General features: G+C 41.6%; 1 protein-coding gene across 1 annotated transcript in view; it reads right to left on the reverse strand.

The window, feature by feature from the left end:
* Positions 1-16,910, reverse strand: part of gpc4 (glypican 4) — a 33,774-nt gene extending 16,864 nt beyond the window's left edge. The window contains exon 1 of the mRNA XM_037077031.1: positions 15,771-16,910. Coding sequence (XP_036932926.1) covers positions 15,771-15,927 — 157 coding nt within the window. The 5' untranslated portion in view covers positions 15,928-16,910. The remainder of the gene's footprint in view (positions 1-15,770) is intronic.
* Between the last annotated feature and the right edge of the window lie 5,397 nt (positions 16,911-22,307).

Raw genomic sequence — 22,307 nt, forward strand, 5'->3', positions numbered from 1 at the left:
GATGTCTGCCACAAATTGAGGCCTGGAGGTCTGTGACTGGATCAAACCTCTGAGCTTTCACATGGACGTCAACATTTGTAAATAATTAAACGATAATCTGCATAGTCTATGTACACACTAATTCAGTCCCAGTGGAATGCAGGTAATTCTAGACGCTGAATACTGGTGCAATTTAACTTCAAAACAATAAAATGTGTGAACATGCTCCAAGTCAGCCTCATTGAGCCTCAGAAGTCCAGTACATAAAATATAGCACCTAACATGCGCAAAAGTGTCAAGTATGCACAACAACAATTATGAATACAAAGGTGGACTATTAATTCGCATATTACCCTCCGTGCTGTAACATGTAAAGCAGAGGGCTGCCAGTTTACCGAGCATTACTCACAGACTGTTGTAAATTTGCTCGCCCTGCAGCCATAACATTCTCCTCTTGCTCCTCACCTCTGTCGAGGCTGTAATTATCGGGGGGCGGGGGGGGTTACAGGATTGGTGCCATTTGTTGAATAACTTTCTGTTTGCCCCATCCTGTAATGCACTGTTGACTTATGGTCTTTTGAGAAGTCCGTGACGTTACCTTGAAGACATGAATGTTTGGTCTAAATAAAGATGCAGTATAAGTACAATTCCAAGTGGAATAATAAAAAAAAAACAGGCAAAGTAAAGGGACATGAGGTGAAGCCACATGTGAAAGGCGTGATTAAAAGGCTTCATATTTCATTTCCAAAATGATAGCAATTTCTCTAAGTTATTCCCATCTTAAATTCCTTCCTGTTAGAGCATGCTGTCAAATCACCCCCTTCTTTCATCTGCAAGGACTCTACAGTTGTGGTCTGTATGTAGATAAAAAAAAAGAAAAAAGAAGAGTTCCTTTACTCATTAAAAATGCCATTTATCCTTTTTGGAAAAGCTTTACCAATTAGTGTCTCAGTCAGTAATTCAACGTATCAAACAATTCTGATAATGTGGCCCTCAATAAAGAAAAAGCAGTTTGAAAGTAAAACTCTTAAAGTGCTTTGCTTTTATCAGCTTTCAGTAATAACTTTGGAAAGGAAATGATTTTGTTCCAAAGTTGGTGGATGTCATTTTGAAATTAAACCCACACATCTATTCACACTGATGGAATAAATGTGTTCAAGGCTCAATAACTGTGCAGGGTTAAGCAGGGGAATCTCGCGCATGAGATCAGCCTTTTGTGCTTCAAAACAAAATATGCCGAAGTCAAATTATAAAGCATGGAACCCGAAGTATTTGAGCCACCAGCGTCCTGTTTAATACCACAAAGTTTTCATAGTGCAGTCAAGAAAAGTGCTCTGGTACAAGATGATATTTCCCCCATATTACAAGAAATCCTTTAACTAGGCAAACCGACTAAGAGCTAAGTCTTATTTACAACCTGGAGGAGTAACTGCAGGGGGAGGGAAGCTTACAAACATGCACACATTCACATCAGGCGGCTGCTCAGTACAACCGCAGACTCTTGCTCAAGGGCAGCATGCCAGCAGTAGTTGAAGGGGGAAAAGTGTGTCTTGTTCACGTCCCCTCTCCAGATTTGTCCTAGCTCTTTTTTCAGCTATGTCTGAGACAACCTGACTATTACTTTACTGCCATCATTAAATTAAACAGTGGTGCTAAAGGTCAAAGGTTTCCAACTTTTTATGGGGAAATGAAAAATGAAATAATGTTCCTCTTGGTCATTGAAAGTTATAGTGCCTTGTGTATTTCACAATGAAAGTGGGCTAAAGACCTGTTTTGAAACTGTATAAAGGAGAGTGAAACCAGTGAAGAATTCAGAAGCAGAAAGAACTAAACTGAACTTTAAAATAAATGTAACACACGTCCATGTATTACATCTATTTTACACACTTATATGCCATGTACATGGGTGTACCCCTGAGCTATGGCAGAATTACTGCGGATGGAGAGAATGTTCAACATTCTGCTGTAAGCGGAAACCATTATTAGAGACTCGCCTGTTCATATGGAGATAATAAGGGCAGGGCGATACTTCCACCTACTCTGTTTCTACACTTGAGCCTCTTACAAAAATAGAGTCATGACAAGTTTATAGCAGTTTTGGCCAAACCAATAATGCTTTTCAGCTCTCAGTTCATTAGGAATGTCGAAAAGAGCCTAAAATGTGCTGGCACGGGACTTCTGAAACTTACTGAAGTGTTTCAACGACACGGTGGGTGGCAGAGCCAAACTTTGTCCTTTTCTTTGCTCGAATGCGTTAAACTTAACTTCTGTCTCCAGACATATGTGAAGAACTTGCGTATCTTTGAGACATTAATGTTGGCTTCAGAAGACACCAGTGTTTGGATAAATAACTATCCATCTCCTTCAGATACACCAGGTGCTACACTTACTGTCCACAGGATATTCCACAACTCACTCAACAGATCTGCGACCCCTCACTGGGAGCGGAAAGCAATTTTTAGCTTCAGCTAGCCCATGACTCAGACATTACGCTAATCTCATAACTTTCCCATAACCTGTAAAGGATTTTACTGTAGGGGTAAGTAGTAGTACAAAATTTACAGGAATCATCTGAAATTGTGACGAGAACATCTGCATGTTTGCCTCAATAAAAAATGAAGAGCGTGCCTTAGTTTGTTTTAGTGCTGGTAACTGGATTCATCACTCATAAATTAGGTATTTGTATTTTTCTATTTCTGAAATAGTTGTGTTGTATTCGTGTTTGCTTCTGCATCGACACAGTCTACCCCATGAGCATCACCATACCGATCTACTGCAGTCACTGTAATGGGCTTATTCTCTAATACATATACAGATTATAGTGTATATACTAACTAGTTACTGATTCTGTTCGTACTGTGCTACTAGCGGCATTCCCTCATGTTGTACATTTGGAAATGTTGTACTTCTTGGCAACATCCTGTCATAACTGTCACTTTCACATTGGTTTACTGTTTAGTTTGCACACTCATTCATCTCTTTAGTGTATGTCTACATGTACTACGTCTCAGTGATTAGATGCTAAACTAACTAATAATCTTATAGGAAATGACATGAAATGCATCCAACTTGGCCTCAAACTCTAGCATGTAGCATTTATCATGCTTTTGCTTTGTCACTTGGCATGTAGTCAGCTGACTGAAAGTAGCCATCCCTCACATGATGAGTTGCTAGTGTTGATTTGACCCACAATTCAGCACCAACCAGAGCTGTTAGAGGTTGATGTGAAAGCACATCAGTACACTCATAAATAATCGGATCTACCACTGGGAGGAAGCCTCTCAGCAGTGGTGAGCTCAGGAAACACTAGCACTGCTTGTGACATGAGAGATTTACTCCACTAAGAACAATGCTCAACATCCATTTACGAGGCAGGAAGTTTTGGTTTAGCCGAGCACTCTCTGGAGTGAGTATTCTCAGCTCCGCAGCGAGCCACAGGGCATTGGATAATGTCTGTGTAAAATGGCGTTTCCTTAAATAAATCAGGAATTAGAATCTATTCCACTACACAGCTGTCAAAACAATAAACTGGCAAAATTTGCCTGTCACATGGCATGACTACGATGAGAAAGAGAGGCATGTCTGCTGCAGCACAGCACGAGGCAGAGCAGAACTCATTACAATCTCCACGTCTCATCTACTGATTTTTACACAGAAGTGCTTTTCTGCCACAGAACTTTAAACAGAGACCATTTCTCATCCAGACTGAGAAATTGTCACATTAAAATGTTTATCTCTGCTGAATCTTCCACATTTTGTCCAACATGTGAGTTATTTTCAAGAAGGCACACAAACAAAGCTCACACTGGGATCCATACGTCTGAGCCCTCATCCACCAGAGTCCATTTCTGATTACTAAACCAGTCGGGGCCTCTGGCCAATTAAAACTCTCCATTTGTGAACATTCCAAAACGCTGTCATCCATGAACATTTACCCAGAAGCCCCTGGGGAGATTCCACAACATTGCTCTGGCCTCTCGCTCTGTCTGTTTCCCTCTCCCGTCCCGGCGCTGCATCTCCGGCTTTGTCTCCCCACACAAAAGCTCCCTGCCTACACCACTTCCCAGGTCACTGCTTTGTCAGGGTTTCAACTCCCTCCTGCACCTTCCCGACTACATTTAACAAGTCAGAAACCAAATTCCAACCACTGGGGCTTCTCAGTAGTTCACCTGCAGCACAGTTTATATGAAGTTTCTCTCAGCCAAAAAAAAAATCTGTAGGATGGCTGTGTTTGATTCCTTGATCTTTGCATGCTTAACAGTGTGAGGTAAATTTAGCTGTTGATGAATTTGCTGGGCAAAGCCAAAAAAAGGCAACTGCTCCTTACTACAGCTGTAAATAATGACTAGTTTCATTGTTGATTTATCTGTCAGTTTCTTTCAAGGTGTGAAGATTACTTTCCATAGCTCAAGTATTCCTATTCAAATGTCTCGTTTGTCAACAATTCAAAGAAATTCAGTTTACTGTCACAAAGCAGTACAGAAGAGAACCCGTAATCATACACTTTTGACTTTTTTACAATTACTTTAACCAATTAATCGATTATTAAAATAGTTGACAAATAATTTAATTTGACAACCAACAGACAGATTTGGTGAAAACATGTCAGAGTTAAAGGATGTGTGAAAACAGAACATTAGATGGGAGACCAAAGAGGGTTGAAGTGGAAGGTTACAAGGATTTAGAGGTCACTAATCTATACAAGTTAATCTGCTTTCTGCGTTAATTAGTCAGGCCTTAAGCAATCTTACCACAGCATAACATGGCTGTCTTACTTGACAGTAAACATTGGACCACAATGAGCACTGAGGTCTGCCAGAGGTCAAGAAATAAACAATCAAAGCAGTGAAAGAATTAGATCATAAAAATGTATGGTTAAACCCAAACACTTGAGCCAGTTCCATGTCGAGCTATGAGAAAGCATGAGGCCATGATTCATGTTAACACAGTTATGAGGAGTTCTTACTTCAAACAGAAGTGGTTTGTTTCAGGATGAGACTGGATTTGGGCCACTTTCCCAGCAAGCTCCACACAAACTTTCTGCAACTTGTTTGACTTCCTACCTGGTAAATACAGCAACCACTGGTGATTGGCCTGACTGCCTCTCAGACATGCGCAAGCTCAACCACTCAGCTATGTGGTTTTAACATGAGCACTCTTAACTTGTACTGTGCTGTCTACAAGTTCATACATATAGTCAAAACAAGAGAAAACATTTACATGTAAATAAAAACATTTTCCTTCATACTGCAGCTATCTTGATTATTCATCAATAAATTATTTTGTCAATTAAGTGTGAAAAATGCTCATCACATTTTCCAATAGCCCAATTTACTATGATAAAAGCCAAAGAAAAGAAGAAAACCCTTACATTCATATGTTAAAAGCAAATGTTTGACATATTTTACTTGAAAAATGACTTAAACGATTATTTGATTTTCAAATATACAGATTTTGTAATAATCCATTGTGTAGCTGTTAAAATGTGACCAATTAACTAGGCATTTGTCAGCAGGACAAAAAAAAGGGTTAAACTGCAACCTGGTTCCATCACTAAGCTGTGAATCTTTTCCAAACAACACCATCATCTGTCAGAGGGAGTTGGAGGCAATGATTCACGTTAACAACTGATCTAATCTTTCACCCTTTCCACATCTTTCTTCCAGCTTATGAGCCTTTTGATGGGCCGCACGGTTGCACTGTTTGATCTGGTGTTTTTACTAGAGATTCCACCTTGGCGCTTTTGCTTGGTCCGTGTTTGTATGTGTGTGTGTGTGTGTGTGTGTGTGTGTGTGCGTGCGTGCGTGTGCGTGTGCGTGTGAGTGAGGAGACGTGAGTGAATGAAAGAGAGAGAGAGACTGTGTTATGTTTAAGATTTGCAGAGACAGGCAGAGGTTTTGCAGACAAACGGAGAGGACATGTTACAGCACAGCATGATTATCACAAGGGAAGAGAAGAAGGAGGAAAAAAAATGTGGAACAAAAGGCCTTCCTGGCTTGTCCCTCTACACCAGCCCTCCGTCTTTCCACTGACTCAGGGCACACAAATGAAAACAGACTATAAAGGAGAAGATGAAAAACACTCTTTACTTTAGGCCAAGTGCTTTACCATGGGACCCTGCGCAAACACTGTTGTGCTGTCAGAGAAATGGACTACTGTTGAGCGTACAAATAGGCTCCTCTTTAAGATGTGCTTCACACACGGCTCGAGAGCCACACACTACACTGTCGACTTGAAAACAGCCTTTGTGGCCTCGTCATATGCATTTGCGTGTGCATGATTCACATAACAAATGATGACACCCCTCCCTCCCTCGCTCCATCTCCACTTAAAAAGAATTCAAAAAATCCAACTTAGTTGAAACATATGATAGCTGTTAAAAGATTTGACACACAAACAATACATTTCATCATTGCCAGTAAAAGCCAGTAAACCCCTCCTAAGGACAGGGAACTCTTTGACAATGTTTATAACAGACATCCAAAAGCAGCTGAAGTCCACCAGATGTTGAGGCAGGACAGGGCCCAGCGAAGCCCCCCAGGCAGAATGAGGTCAGGTACATGATCAGGTTTCTGGAAGCTCAAAGCTACAAAAGGGCAACAAAGATTCTGATATACCTGTTGGGCCTTACGAAACTGGACACCAGCGGAGGCGGTGGGAAGAGAACCACTCATTGCCGACTGTCAAAGGGACCAGAAAGTCTAAACCTAACGGTACAATGGTTTAATGGGCCTCAGTCATGGATGGCTCAGTCCGTTCCTGATGATATGTACTGAACGTGTCAATAAATCAAAGCTTCTTGCCATTCCAATGATGTACAATATTTCAACCCCTGGTGAGTTGACTCACATTCCCACATGGCGACTAATTTTTCTGCCAGCAAAAACCACCCTAAAAACACACTGACCAAATGATTTGCAGCTTTGGAGCCATCATTTAACCAAGTATTTGATCCTTTGATGTGTGCAATTTTTTTTCCGCCCTCGCTTATCGGCCCTCAGCCAGTAGAATTTCTGCCATTGTTTTCTTCATGTTTTAAATTTGAGGTTTGATGACCTGCTTTTAACACATGGCATCGACTCGTCAAATTCACAAGGCTGTGTGAAGCAGCCAAAGACCTGCCTATTGCTTTTTTGTTTGACAGAAGAAAGGACTTTTGAAAAGCAAAAGGAGAGAAACCAGGGGTTTTGATCTCAAACAATATAATTTATAGGAAAATAAATCCAAGGGCGAGCCTACCAGCACACAGAGGGATTAGGTAAATATTAGGAAACCTATTAAGCTAACTGCAGTTCGGAAAAGTGAGCTAAGTGTGAGTGACTGCCTCGTCAGTGGGAGTCTTGATGTAGGCCTTGGGAGTAATTAGCAGGGATTACAGCTCATCTGGCCTGCACCCAGCACTGGGGTTTCAGCCCAAACACCCAGGCAAGTCCCTGGCTTCACTCCCTCACCACTATCCCTAACCACACAGGCCTCTGGTGATTCACACAAATCCTAACGATGATCATGACTATCAACAGACATCAAACCCATTGCGGCTTCACAGGAAATCAATTAACCTTGGTTGAGTTACACCTACATCATAACTGCACTCCCCCCACTGGCAGCGATATGGTGAGATGACCTCAGTGAGTGAGCATAGTAGAAGAGTGGGTTCACGCTCCATCCCTGTAGTTTGGGATCAGAGCCTGCAGGCCCTCGCCACACTTCTAACAGCTGGCTGAGTGACACCAGCGTCAAAGTGATCAACACAAAGAAGAAGCACAGAGGCTCGAATATCAGAAGAGGAACAAAAAAAAAAAAAAATATATATCACACCACCAGTACCGACTGCATGAAAGCAACCAGATAGAGAGGGGGTGAGCTGGCAGATGAGTCATATATATTGGTAATGGTTAGCATAAAAAGACCCACAGTCTTCAGTAGAATAAATAAACATCTTAAGGGAAAGATTTCAACATGCTCCCATAATAACCACAAAATGTCACATATTTGCTGAGTTTGGCTGATCGATCTGGTGACTGAGTAAACGAATGAGTGGAGTGCTTTTCGCTTGTAACGAAATATTAGTTAAATATTCGTTCAGTGCATGCTCCAAACCTCAGTATGTTGGTTCAAAGTATTCAAAATAACTTTTATTCAATATCAAACACTGAAACAAACTTAGTCCTTTATAGCTTGTGAACGGCTGAAAATCAATATCTTCTCTTCGTTGTCATGTCACACACCTGACAGCTACAGAAAGTGTAGGACTAGCTGTGATAAAAACAACTCATAGTCTACTTAACATGGATGCATTCATACAAGTCTAAAATGCTAAACTAAACACTGAGAATACTATTTTTGTGATTCAGTTTAATAAATGTTTATTTCTTAATGCATCATTTCATCATTTTTCTATCTAGTTCTAGTTTACTTAAATACTCTTGTGTATTTGGTATCAGAGGTGAGAAAGGGTTGGTGCCACCTTACTTTTAGACTTGATAACAAACCCATGAAGAGATGGTGTTAACAAGACAGGTGAAAGCCTTTGTGCACAGAGAAAATGTTTAAAAGACATTATAGGTAGATGGGCTGAGTGGAACAGGGCACCAAAATACCAGTAATCCACTTTTGAGAGTGAAAAAAGGGGAAAGAGGAAATCACCCATGGATGAAGAAGGAAAGAAATGAAACAAAACCTCCCAAAGGAGCTGCTAAAGAGCGAGCAGGGAGAGCGGAACATGAACTGATGTCAGTCGTGACAGGCGGGGGGAAAAGGCAACTTTAACAGCGTGCAAACAGGACGTGTTAACAAGGAGTTTCAGGGGCTGCTCCCCTCAACTCAGAGTACAGAAAAACCACAAAGCCACATCAGGATTTCTCACAGTTTGTAACAGACAAGGATCCACACAGATCCATCAAATAATAGTCATGTTTAAGTGTGTCCACTCATGGTAAAAATAAAGTACTGTGAGCCCACTGTGTTAAAGCCTTTTATTTTGTTAGACAGACGCGTGTGCTACGTAGAGCAGGCTCTGTGTACATGCTTGTATGACTGAGCGAGATGAGTCAGAGTGGATGCATACTCCCAGTTACCTCCCCAGATTCCCTAAGCCTGTGTCACACACACACACACACACACACACACACAGTCACTCTCTCGTTCCTGCCTGACCAACCAGTCTCCTGGATATTCAGTTGGATTGGTAAAAAACCCTTTCCTGTCAGTCAAATCCACCCCCCTCCCATACACCTCAGTCAGTCCCTCCTGTGCTCTCTTTGTTGCCGTGTGTTCCCAGCTCCAGGACTCTCTATGTGCGGGTCTTGGTGGTCCAGTCTGGAATGTGGTGAGGAGGGGGCAGGCAGGGCAGCCTAAAAGGGGGTGCGCAATTGTTCCCACACACAGCATCCACCCCCCACTGATCTGTCGCTCACTTGGCTATTTGGGGGGGCAAAGCAAAGGATGCAGAGAGATGGAATTACGGACACTCAGTCGACACACTGCTATTGAATTGACGCTACACTTGGAGCATACTAAATGAGTGTAAGGGGGGAACTTAAGCTTCCACAGTCCTACATGTTGAAGAGGAAAGCAAACAGCAAATTACAGGTGTTGAATTACAAAATAATTTCATAGACTAGACCCATGCAACAGAAAAATTCAGGTAGATTCAGCCCAATTCTTCAACTTCTTCCATGCACAGCCTAATTCTTTTCATTTGTAGTGATAAGATAATTTGTTTTGGAGCTGATGATAAGGCAGCTGTTGCTGGCAGAGCAGAACAGGACACCACAAGCACCCCTGATCTCAGAGATGCCACGCTGCAACCGCAGGAAGCTGATAAGAGTGGCGAGATACCACAGAGCTGGCAGGCACGTGCAGCCACTCGCCCTCCCTCCCTCCTCTGGCCCCCATCTGGATGCTACAAGGGGAAGCAAGGCTCCCCCTGGGTTCACAAGACCTCAGCCTCATGATACCTAAACTCAATTATCCTGAAGGCTTGCCAAACAGTTAGGGTGGGGTTCTCACATATATAGGGCAGAGAGCAACAGGAACCATCACATTATCACTGCTTTTAACTGATCAGCAAGCCAACTCCGACCAAATGCTCACAAAGTTCTTATTGATCAGCATCAATCATCAAACACTGCCCTTAAAGTTAAAAATATTCTGAGCAGTACTGTCCAGGAGTGCTGCCCCTTACATCCTCTTGTAACCTGATGCAGGCAAAACAAAAGCAGAGGTCAACGATGAAGGCTGAGATGATTGTGCTTTCCCATTTTAGATTCTACTGATATATTTGGCATGTCAAAACACAGGAAAGCTTTCATTTTATTTTCAACACCTGTTGACACAAGAGGCATATAAGGCATGTGAGGAGAAGTGCTTTGAGACGAAGAAGCTACAACAGTCGATCCCATCGCTCTGGAATGTTATCAGAGATTACTGTTCATGACTTGGCCTTACTGCGGGGTGTTTATTTAATCTCAACCCACACACATTTTCTTTGCAATCAACCATTGATATTAATGTTTGTGCAACTTATTCCTTATGGGACAAAATAATGATGTGCTCAGATGGACATTTTATTTAGTCCACATTTCAACATGACTCTGTGTGAAGCAGTAACAGTATTAATCCAAACCCGCTGTATAAAATAAGGATAGCTCATCTTGTACCACTGAGTCAAGACTGATCCATTTGCTACTACTGTGATGGTTTTAAATGACTTTTCATGCATAACAAGCCTGATCTTAAGTGAAGTTTTGATGTACTGTGAGTAATTACTTATTACTACCATAATTCAGGACTTCATGTGTGAATTTACCGTTGTTTGTAACCACACCTACAAGTGAGACTAAGACTGCTTCTAAAATGGCACACCTGAATCTGTTTAATCCTTCTCTGCCTGATGAAAAACCAGTTTGGGCTCAAAATGTTGTTCTTCTTTCATGTACTAATTAAGAGATAACAAGAGAGGACAAAGGAGGATTGTAAGGCGTTGCATCTGTTGAAAGAAGTAGCCCACAGTTATAAATATGTTTCCATATAGTTTAAATTTAATCTGCCATGTGAGTTGATTGTACACCGTAAGATGGATGGCTAGATGAAATAGAGTGCCTTGTTTGTTTTTATATTATATAAAAAAAAACTCTAAAACTTTATATAATCAACACCATCTTTTATTTGTTTGACCTTTTGCAATACATAATATGCCCTCAAGAAACACTCTTACATAAAATGGCCTGTTAGCAAACACCAACCTCAAAGTCTTGAATTCATGTGACTACACAAAGACCTTCCATTATCTATGATAAATATCTTAAAACCTCTGGGATTTCTTGGAAATTAGTCATTTTAAAATTGATTTGAGATTCAATATCAGCTACAACAGAAACCCTGTTGCATCTGTATGTTAGCAGTGCCTTTCAGACTCCTGACCTTTCAGAATGTAGGAACAGGAAGGAGTGAGGTGTTTAAAACATTGATCAGGATGAATAATCACAGAAGTAATGCACTAAATATCTAAATATTTTCTACAACCAATTTTCAAAATAGCTGTACATTAAACTTCATAGTTTAAGGCCGATTAAGTGATTCTTTGTGATAAGACTTGTAAAGTGTTTCACATAAAACAAAAAGGGCCGTTGGAGTTTTATGGGTCTGACCTTGAGATGCCAGTATACACTTGGCAGGTAGTTTATTAGTTAATTATTAGAGGTGTTAAAATACCGGGCCTCAGTTCTGCAGAACAGAGCGACTCAAATATTGGTCTTTGAGCTGTAAAAACTCCAGCACACCGAGTGTGTCCCAGTTCCCTACTCTTATCTTATCTACTGAATGTCACAGCAATAACACAACCTGTTATTTCCCAAACCGTAATGATGCAGGGTGAGCAGCCACCAGCTAAGAGGGAAGGAGCACTCACAATGTGAGACTGCAGAATGTCTCATGCTTACCGAGAGGCCAATGTGCTGAGGTCATGCACGCTTTGAGTTTCAGTCATAATGCACTGAACTGATTATGAGCAGGAGATGCTCCTTGTGCTGAAGGGAGAGAAAACGACCCTCTTCTCTTTGATCTCTGCTATTGTCCCATACCTGAAGCATGACATCAAGCCTGACTGCCAGAGTAAACCAAAACAGATTTAGCTTGAAGAGCTGGAAAAAGGGCAGCGTAGCGTCCAGCCCTGCGTAGATGAGTAGTCTCCGACATGGCAGATGCCAATCTGGTCAGTGTTAACTGCTCTGCTCTCAGGCAGAGCTTTAAGAGCTGGTCCATGTTACAACCGTGCAACAGCACTTAGCGGATATCTTTAACATCGATCACACTATCAAATACAAGTGTTAAGGAAAATAAACACCCCCTTCTATTAGCAGATAGGTTCTGACAGTTAAACCACCATTTACTCTTGGTATGATTACTGACATTATTTATCTGTCATCATTAGGGCGTCATTTATTTTCCCAGTTAAGTGAGGTATTTTAACCACAGGCCCTAAACAAATCTTCTTCCAGCAGACAAGAAACTTGGAAATGAGGTCTTGAACCACTTCCACGTGAGTGGTTAAAGATTGATACCATGGGATCAACAAGGAATTTACCAACTGAGCCTGCTGTTGCTCTGCATCTCTTAATTCTGTCTATGCAGAAGCAATCAGGGTTTCCATTTCAGTTTTACACTAAAACATCTTTATTGAATCTCAAGTCTGGCTTAAGCCGGGCCTGTCTGTAATTTGAATGCTAAAAAACATCTTTATCTCTGTGCCGCCAACAACAACAACACAAGATGTTTGTGGTTATAAAAGGCAAGTTTCAAATCCCGTGTCTCCAATAAGAGTCATATTCCACCAATCTGATTTATGATGCATGTATCAACGGAGGCACACAGTTCAAGAATTACTTCTGTGACAACTGGCAACGATACTGTATAATTTTCAAAGTATTTCTTCCCTGTAGAATAACTGCACAGTTATGGCTGAAGTCAAAAAAGCCCATTATTTTGGGAGAAATATTCTGATCACAACCACTAGTATGATGTGGAACAAAATTATTTTACTGCAACCTTTGAATCAGATAATGGCTGTTTTAACTTCTGCAGATGTTGAAAGTGAAACAAACGTTTCCAATGAACTGCTTGTTTTATTGTTAACTGCTGAAACTAAGATTATGATTTACATAAGTAAATAATTAAAAGCTCTAAACCAACTACACACCCAGTGGAATTGAAACAACTGTTATGATAAGGAAAGAATTAATGGTTAACCAAAATATAAAAATCATCATCATTATCAACTGACCCCCATACCGATGAAAAGTTAAGCAAACTTTTGTAGCCCACCAAATATTTCTGAAGCTTTACAGCAAAACAGCATTTCAGCATTCTCCAAAATTGATTTGCGCAGATGTTACTTACTTACGCTGGATTGAGCTTGTTCACCCACTTCAGACAGGATGCACACTAACAATTTCATCTTAAAAAGGGTGCAAATAATGTATTTTTGAATCAGTGTGGGATCATCGGAGGCGTGGATTACACTGGAAAAATCTGTACTATGTCATTTCAAGTTATTTTTTGGTTGTACCTATTTATTTTAGTTGTTTAGGAGAATGTTGTAAAGTTGTTTGGCTACTCAGTTCCAGAAATTTTTGGGGGACTATGGAACTTCTTCCAACTTTCCATCGGTGTGAAGGCCTAAGTAGATAGCACGATCATTTTCACTTTTGTGTGAACTTAATGTTTAATGTTGGTGAATGGAAAAAAAGAATTCGATCAAACTGCACATCTGGAGCCATTTCTCCCCAGCAACATGAAACATTTCAAGAGCATGGGGGGATTCTGTATCTGCCCCCCCCAAAAAACCCTCTTTAATGACAGTAGACCTTGTTGCTTTCTGTGGATCAATTATCTCAGTCTCTTTCAATGACAAAGAGCTGCTCATTGAGGTTGGCCCTGACTAAAGGCCCAGACATATACCGGGAATCTATTGTAAGGAAAAGGCACGTGTGTATAGCACACAAACCTGCACAATAAAACTGCCTTCATTCAGCTCCTTCTTTCAAAACCCAGGGATGCAAGACAATTAAATCTGACCAATGCAGACATGTTGGGGTACTCTCAATGACATTTAGCATTACAAAGACATACAGGCAGAAAACAAAAGGGCCTATGGACCTGTGTGAAATTCAGGGGAAAAAAAATACATTCTCTGCCTCTTTTGACAGTTATGTACAACTCAAATTCTAATGAGCTGACATGGCCTCAAGAGAAAAAGACAGTCTGAACATCCTCTTAATATGCAAAGTAAACTCATAAAGGGACATCAGGAGAATAAAGAGGACACATAGGAATTGGTCACCATTGTCAGATGAGATAATGCTGTGAACAAGTCGCAAACATAGAAAAAAAACATTTGGTTAAAAGAACAGAAGCTAATTATCCTAAATAATAAGTCCACTGAAATAAGGGAAATTAGGAAATGACTTTAAAAAAGGGAGGGATACAAGACCCCAACATGACAGTGGCCATGCCTGGATGACCTACTTGTATAATTTCTAAAACAAGAACGTCACGCTAAAGCCACTGCAAAACTGGTGACCAAACCAGGGTGAAGTGGGAAGCGGTTCAAATATATGTGTGCATATTCATTTTAACCACCATAAAATGAAAAGGAAATGAGAGAAGGGAGGGATTTAAAGTATGCAGGGCACAGTGGAATTTCAAACCCCAACCCCCCCTACCCTCTGCTCCCCTCAAGCCTCCACTGTAAAAGCCCTGTACCCACCCCTACCTAAGTTTCCATCTCATGGGTTTAACTCATGATTAGCTTAATTGATTTGCCTTCTCACCTCCGACTGACTATTAACATAGCAGCTCCCATTTATTGCCCAAACTGTCTTCACTGTCGGATTACATCCTGACTGCAGTTTGGACTTGAGGAAGACATACAACATGTGCCTACACAGAAAATGTGAAAACCACAAAAATCAGACTTAAACCAGAGAGGAGAAAAACATCCATAAGTCTTGTTCACAAAACACACAGCAGTGTTTACTAAATCACTGCAGGCTGCCTGCACTTCACAGCCATAGGAGTCTCTATTAAGGAAGCCTGGATATAAACACAGGCCTGGCTTCTTTCAGTGGGGAGCAGAGCTTGTGTGTTGATTATAGCTCTTTATTGTTATGAATCACCTACAAGTATTTCCTAAATGAGGACTATATTTACCCTGTGGAGCGGTGGAGGCTTTCCAGTCGCACATTTGTCTGAAGAATTCCTCCCCAAATGTTTCGCGACTGCTTTTCCTCCAAAACCTAACAGTGTACTGTTACTTTTAACACACGAAGAGGTACAATGTCTGTATGACTAACTGTGTTTCAACATGGACTTTGACAGAAGCGCAAAAATGTCCATTTACAAAAAGTGACAGTTTTACTGTTTGTTGTCTGGTCTTCTGTACTTTTTCATGTCAACGACTCCAGAACTTTATTACATTTGAGAGGATCTGGACTTCAAGAAAAGCATCTGGAAAAGGTTTTAAAGTGAGTTATGAGTGAGAAGAGCCGTTCGTCTCTGTTGGAGGAGATAACAATGGGCGAGCACAGACCTGGGAGCAGGTTAGCTGACCTTTAACCAGTCAGACTTCATGCTAATGCTGCTAGCTTGAAAAGTTCTCATTAGCTTCAGGACCACCGGGAGACCCCAACAAGACCCGCGGGGGGCCTCAACCCCCACCTTGAGAACCACTGCTGTGGACTACAGCAGTTAAAGTTAAAACAAGCCTAAAAGCAGAATTATAAATCACTCACCATTGACTCCTTTGTTGGGGACATCGTTCACGTTGAAGCCTTTGGAGCTGTAAGCAGCGCGAACGTCGTTGCAGTTTTTCAACTTTTGCTCCGCGGTCCCCGACACCGACAACACAACCAGCGTGCAAACCACACACAGCACCAACAGCGTCTTCATTTTGTGTCACTTACAAAAACAAGAAACTACCAGCACAAAAAAAGTAAAAAAAACAAACAAAAAACAGAGCAGCTATTTGGTGGCTCAGGTGAGTGTAAGCTAGGACAAAGTTTGAGCGACTCCTACGCTGAGTTTCCTCATGGAGACGCGCTGGTTTCTTCAGCCCAACAGATACTTCATTCACAGCGGCTCTCGGGCCACCTATGAAACTACTGAGGGAGGAACAAAAAACACCGAAAACAGCCTAAAAGAAACGCTCAAAGCCGTCCGTCTTAACTGGCTGTGTGCGATAAATGTCGAGTTCCAGACTCAATCGAAAAAAAAACACTAAGGCGACACAAAAAAAACTGTTTTAAAACACGTACAAAACTTTTTTTTCTTTTCTTTTCGTTTCTTCTTCTTTTTTTTAAAAATGCAGGCAAGAATCTCAGAATCACACGAGTGCTTCACAAAGCTTCGACGAAAGTGTAAATCACGACAGGAGAGTATGCGGTGGAAGGTAGCCGGGAAGGTGTTTCTCTTCTTTCTTCTTTTTCTTTGCTTTCTTCCCAAAACTTGCGGAGGCCCGTGGGTTTCTGTAGGAGAGGACGCTGGGGCTGTATGCTGGTCGTACTGGGATCCAGATGCGAGCAGAAAACCCTAGTGGACAGCCAGCAGCGAGTGCAAGTTCCGGGGACAAAGACCCGGAGATCAGGAACACCAGGGCTGGAGCGCGGAGCAGGGACTCCAGACTCTGCTCTCCCGGTCTCTCTGTGATGTCTAGACTTGTGGTAACTGGTGTTGAAAATCAGGACTGGAGCTGAGGGTGGAGCCACACTGTGACTTATTACCGGCCCACATGACATAAGGAAGAATTAAAAATCAGATGACCGAGAAGTCCTCAAAATCACAAATCTTCTTCACTGCAGACCCCCCTGTGACCGGGGTATGAGAGGACCCTCTTATCTGTCCTTACAGTCAGTGTTGAGATAACAGCACAGATAAGATTCCTTTGAGCTAAGCAGACTTCTCGCACCGTCCTAACATGAATTAAGTGAAATAATTAGTAATGATAAAGTGTTTTGCTGTGAGCCAGCTGGAGTCACCATGACGACTATGAGGAGTCCCAAACCCTCATGTCGAAAACAGCTTGATCATGTAAGTGAAGGTTGTCCACAATGAGAAATATAGAAATAAAGTATGAGTCAGTGTGTCCTGGCATTGTTTACTTGTCTTTACAAAGTACTTTTATACTACACGACAGCAATTTACACAGCAAGAAAGCACATTTCATTAAGACCTATTTTCTCCGAATGTGTTATTCCAGCTTGGTCTTTATAATCCAATATGTCTTAGTTTGTTTAAAGCCTTGGATTAAAAGCTGCCTGCTGCCTCAGTAACCATAGAGTCAAAATTACAGGCCTGTTCCTTACACAAACACAGGACAGGCTGTGTGCTGTTAGCAGCGGAGGCAGTCATGTGTTTCATATGTAGCTGCCTGTCATAATATAGCACAGCCACTGGTGTAAACTACAGTAAACGGTCTGCTGGAAGCACCGTGGAGCTGCACAAGTGGACGATGGCGAAAGAAAATACCGGCAGATTAGTGAAAATGTCTGAAAAAAAGTTTTAGATTACTGAGGATTCACAGAGTACGCATTTAAAACACCTGAGGATAGACAGGTATGTAGGAGACCAAGGACCAACATCTGAGGACGGACAAAAATTAGGAAAAACAACTACTGCACACAATCAGCTTCACTTGCAGCTGAGTTTGAGATTACTGAAGATTGGAAAATAACCTTTAAAGGAGGTCTATTATGTACATATTTTTTATTCATAATTCACGCTCTTGTGCATATAAAATATCTTGAAAGTTAAAAAGTCCACACCAGCAGAAGTTCCTCTCTCCCACAGAAAACACAGCTCTTGAAATGCCTTGTCAGTTGTCTCCTCCCTAATTCTGTGACTTTGTGACATCACACTACACCATGGAGTCACAGTTTGCCATGGGAGAATTGATTCCACACAACTACTCTGTTGTTGTAAGAGGTGCTGGGTCAGGTGTGTTTGAGCTGACCAATTCAAGCAGACTGGGTATTCGGGAGGTGGGCCTTAAAGAGACAGGCGGTAAAACTGTGCATTTCCGACAGAGGGGGAATACAGAGCTGCAGCACTGGACAGTATGAGAAAACTGATGTGTTTTTTGAGCACCAAAACCTTTGAACCTATTCTAGCAGTAACCCAAAATAAAATGATGAACCTGAAAATGAGCTTAATATGTTTCCTTTACACCCACTGAACATGCAGATCATCAAGGGAAATACATTTGTTTTCTGACACATGAACAATGTGACCCTGCTGCTGTTGTGGTGTGCACCTGAAATAATAATAATAATAAATGCTTAAAACCAGTGATGCACACATCATAATCTGTGTTTAAACATTAGCACATGCTGTAGGGATAAACACCAAAATCAAGGAAAAATGTACCTTCATCCCAAAACAACTACTTCATTTTCAAAACATGTCTGCAATTGTCTGCATGTGTCTTGAAATGTGAGTGCTTATTGTTCCTCCCATTTGGACATGCTCGATATCAACAACTCAAAAATGTCATCTGTTCACCAGATACTTAAAATCCACCATATCCTCACCGTCCTCATCTCACTAAGAATACATCTTGTCCTCCTCACTCGTATTTTTGCATCAGTGTTTTCTTTTGTGAGCAGTTTGTTCTGTCTGCCACCATGCTGCTTCCTGCCTCTGACCTTTGCCCTCCTCGGAACTTGTGTCTTCTTGTAACCCTAGAAAAAAGCCGTTTAAGATTGTTTTTTGTAACTGATAAGATGTATCAACATATCAGTTAAATCAATGAGATGTAAAAAGTTAACTGTGAAATCACCTTTGAATTCACCAATTGTCTGCTCCTCATTCTTAATCAGAAAATGCAGAGATTTAGACATTTCTTCCTGACAAAGTCTCAAATGTGGGATACAGAGTTGCACTCAGTCGTGTACACAAATCCCTTCATTAAAAAAAGCACTCATAATAAGACTTTTTACCCCCTGCGTTTAAACATGCCTGGACTTGTGGGGTGCTTCTGTGTGTGTATGTGCTGTGTGTGTGCACGTCCATTGGTTTGGGATTCGGGGGGGGGTGGCACTCAACAAAATGACATTCCTCCTTTTGTGTCCACATTCCTCAGGCTGCTCCATTCACTCTGTGTGACTGCGGCTGCTGCAGGGGAAGCCAGGGGTTGCTGAGGAGCAGGAGGAGGATGCTGGAGCTGTGTGCATGGGAGAGCGTGGGCCTGGCGCTCCTCTCAATAGGCCAACAAAAGGTAAGAAAATGGTCCAGTGCCATGGTAATTAGACATGAATGAGCTTTGAGCGACATGACATGTCCCAGGCTTTTCTCTCCGGCAGAGGAATTTCACCAATCCAGCTTGGTAAAAATTGGACTGGACTGGGGAGCCCATACGCTCTTGAGCACCTGAACTATATTGTTATTTTAATCCATACGCACCGTTTGACGACCCCTCAGGCTCGTGAAAGGTACCCAAGCCCAAACATCTTTGTGTGACCGTGAAATACATATTCATAGGGAGCCAATCACTCGGGCAGAAAATGCAACAATTCCTGATAGTCAGCTCTTCTCACTATTCCTGCTGACTAACATCAAATTGACCTTTCACTCTCATAATGCGTGCTGTTTCAACATTGCCCCAATATTACCCTAAGAAAACATGTGAACTCTGCATCTCAATAGGCCTGTTTGCCCTTTCTCTAGCCTCACATTAGCATTCAGACTATACCCCCCCTCCCCAACCCCCCGTCCTGGGTGAGTTGCTGCTCTCTCTGCAGCCACCGTTTGCTCATCTCCTAATAATCAGCCTCTCTTTTCCATCTTAAAAGCTGCAATCCAGCGCGGGAGAGAAAAGCACAGCTGGATGACAATGCTGTTTTTTATCTGGATCTGGGGAGCAGAGGGTGCGTGGGTGTGAAAAGTTACGGCAGAGCTCCAGGACACAGAAACAGGAGTTTGAAGTGTGTTTGCAGTGACAGGCTTGTGACGTGTGGGGCTGTGAGTGATTGGGCCCTGTTAAGAAAGTAGACAGGCTTTTGAAAATGGTGACAAAACACAAACAATTAGGACTAATGAAGCTAGTTTCATTGTGTAACAGAGTGTCTGTTACCTGGTTAAGGTGGCTCCAGGGGTACAGCTAATGGGATTCAAACTGGGGAAACCCCCGCAGAGAGGGGCCGGGGGGGAGGTCGTATGCGTAGAGTGGTTCGCCATCTTCTGGGAGTGAGAAATACAGATTCAAGGAAAAACACACATGATTCACATTCTGCTCTGAGGACTCAGTGAACTGCCCACACGGTCCGGAGAAACATAAATTATATGATTCATGAAGGCCTTTGAAGTGGATCAGAGGGTGAAAAGCACATAAAGTAACGTACAGACTTGTAACATTGTGTGTCCTGCTCATAACCTCTGCAGCATGTCATCCATTTTCTTTAGCTTCCCCCACTTGCTCTTAAAGGAAAATTCCACCTTAAATACATAAAAATATAACTTTCCAGAGTTTCAGAATGTTATCTTAGTGTTTTGGTTTACCCTTTTCTCAACAACTTGCACAGGGGCGTGTGTTACTCTTATTGACGACAAACGTGACAGTAATGAATTCAATTTTGATCCTCTGTTTCTTTCACTTCTTACTTTTTCATAGCAGGTGGTGGATACAACACTAATAGTTCTGGTTTTTGTCCGTGTCTGTTTCCCCTTACACAAATATTCTGAGTCAAAAAAAGAGAAGAAACACACAATAGCCTTAGCAAAGTCAATATATACCTAGATATCGAAATATTATTGTTATCCTGAATTCTCTAGGTAAATTCTGTAGTAAAAATCTAATATGGTGACGGGCCTGAAACTACGTCATCCACTTAAATATCACTTAATAACTTCTTACTTTACCCAGGATGACTTTCAACAACCCCAGGGTGTGTTTGTCAGAGAGCCAAAGCTAGCTTTTAAGCTATAAGCATCACTTTATGTCCTGTCAGCACTCTTTGACATCCATTTTCTATTGTAAAACTATCTGACACTGAACAATGATGCAGCGTGCTGTGTCAGTGGATGCTAGGAGCGTTAATCGGAACTTTATTCACATTACACAAAAACAAATCAATTTTAGATGTACTGTATTATTTAAAAGTTGTTACTTCTTGATGATAACTTACTACAATTGCACAGCTTCCATTGATATTTTTACATGAAGCACAGTTCACTGCTCAGCAGTTAGCTTGCAGGTCTTAATCCCCTCTTCTAACCTTTTTTCATCAGTTGTTTAGCTAAGCAGGCGAACTGTTCCTGACCGGTACCTAATTAAACTAATGTAAAGCTCCAAAGCTCAAAGTAAGACGCAGACAGGCCCAATTTCCAGAGAGTTGTCTCACTGGTCTACAAACGTCATTTCACTGCATCAGAAATCATTTGAAACACTTTATTATCACATAAAAAAGAAATTACAGGGCTTTAACAGGATCCACTTGAAAAGGAATTGAACACTCCATCATTTCAAGACGGACAAATATTTTGTTAGCAGTAACATCTCCCGTGAGGTTTTGATATCATGCCTATGTCTAAGACTCATGGGAACTGTAGCTGAAATAATTGTTTTATCTTGGTTTAAATTATGGGGTGCTCAGAACCTTCTGTGCTGTTATCAGAGAATTTGGACAGAAACCTCCAGAGAATTAGAGCAACAAGAGGAACTGAGAAAACTAAGCAAAAACAGTGAGAAAGGAAAACAAGTGGAACAGAAACTAACTGGGAGGACAGTCACGACCTGACCTTTCCCAATTAACTGTGGATTATATGTGCGTGGAGAGAGCAGGAGACATCGCATGATAAAATGAAAGTTTTTTCCGCTTGAGAAAAAGCAGATGTCCCTTCACCCAAAACATGTTGCGTTTCAGTTTGGTGTATGGTGGCTTCTGTTGGTGTACACACTGGCATCTGTTGTTTGTAGAATGGATAACTCCCTGATTGTTGAAAGCTGTTCAAAGTCTAGGAACAATCCTCTGGTCTTTGTTCTGAGGAACTGACACCGCATCCTGACATTTACTGTTGATGTGTTACGCGACGGAATTTGTTGTTGATATTGATCTCTGCGTTGCTGCAATGGAAATCCTTTGACGTGTCCTCACATCATATTTGTTTGGCCAGTAAATAAACACCTGAAAGAACGTAGTTCATTTTTTCAGGCTCGGGCTGAAATCCCTGCCCTTGTTGCCAGCTAGCGGTCGCAGTACAGGACAGTCAGTGCAGTGCAGTTCTACATGACAATTGTCTGTGGCCACAACAGACCACACCTGACCACACCCTTGTGT

The sequence above is a fragment of the Acanthopagrus latus genome, chromosome 18 (assembly GCF_904848185.1).
Source record: "Acanthopagrus latus isolate v.2019 chromosome 18, fAcaLat1.1, whole genome shotgun sequence".
In the NCBI taxonomy this organism is placed as follows: domain Eukaryota; kingdom Metazoa; phylum Chordata; class Actinopteri; order Spariformes; family Sparidae; genus Acanthopagrus; species Acanthopagrus latus.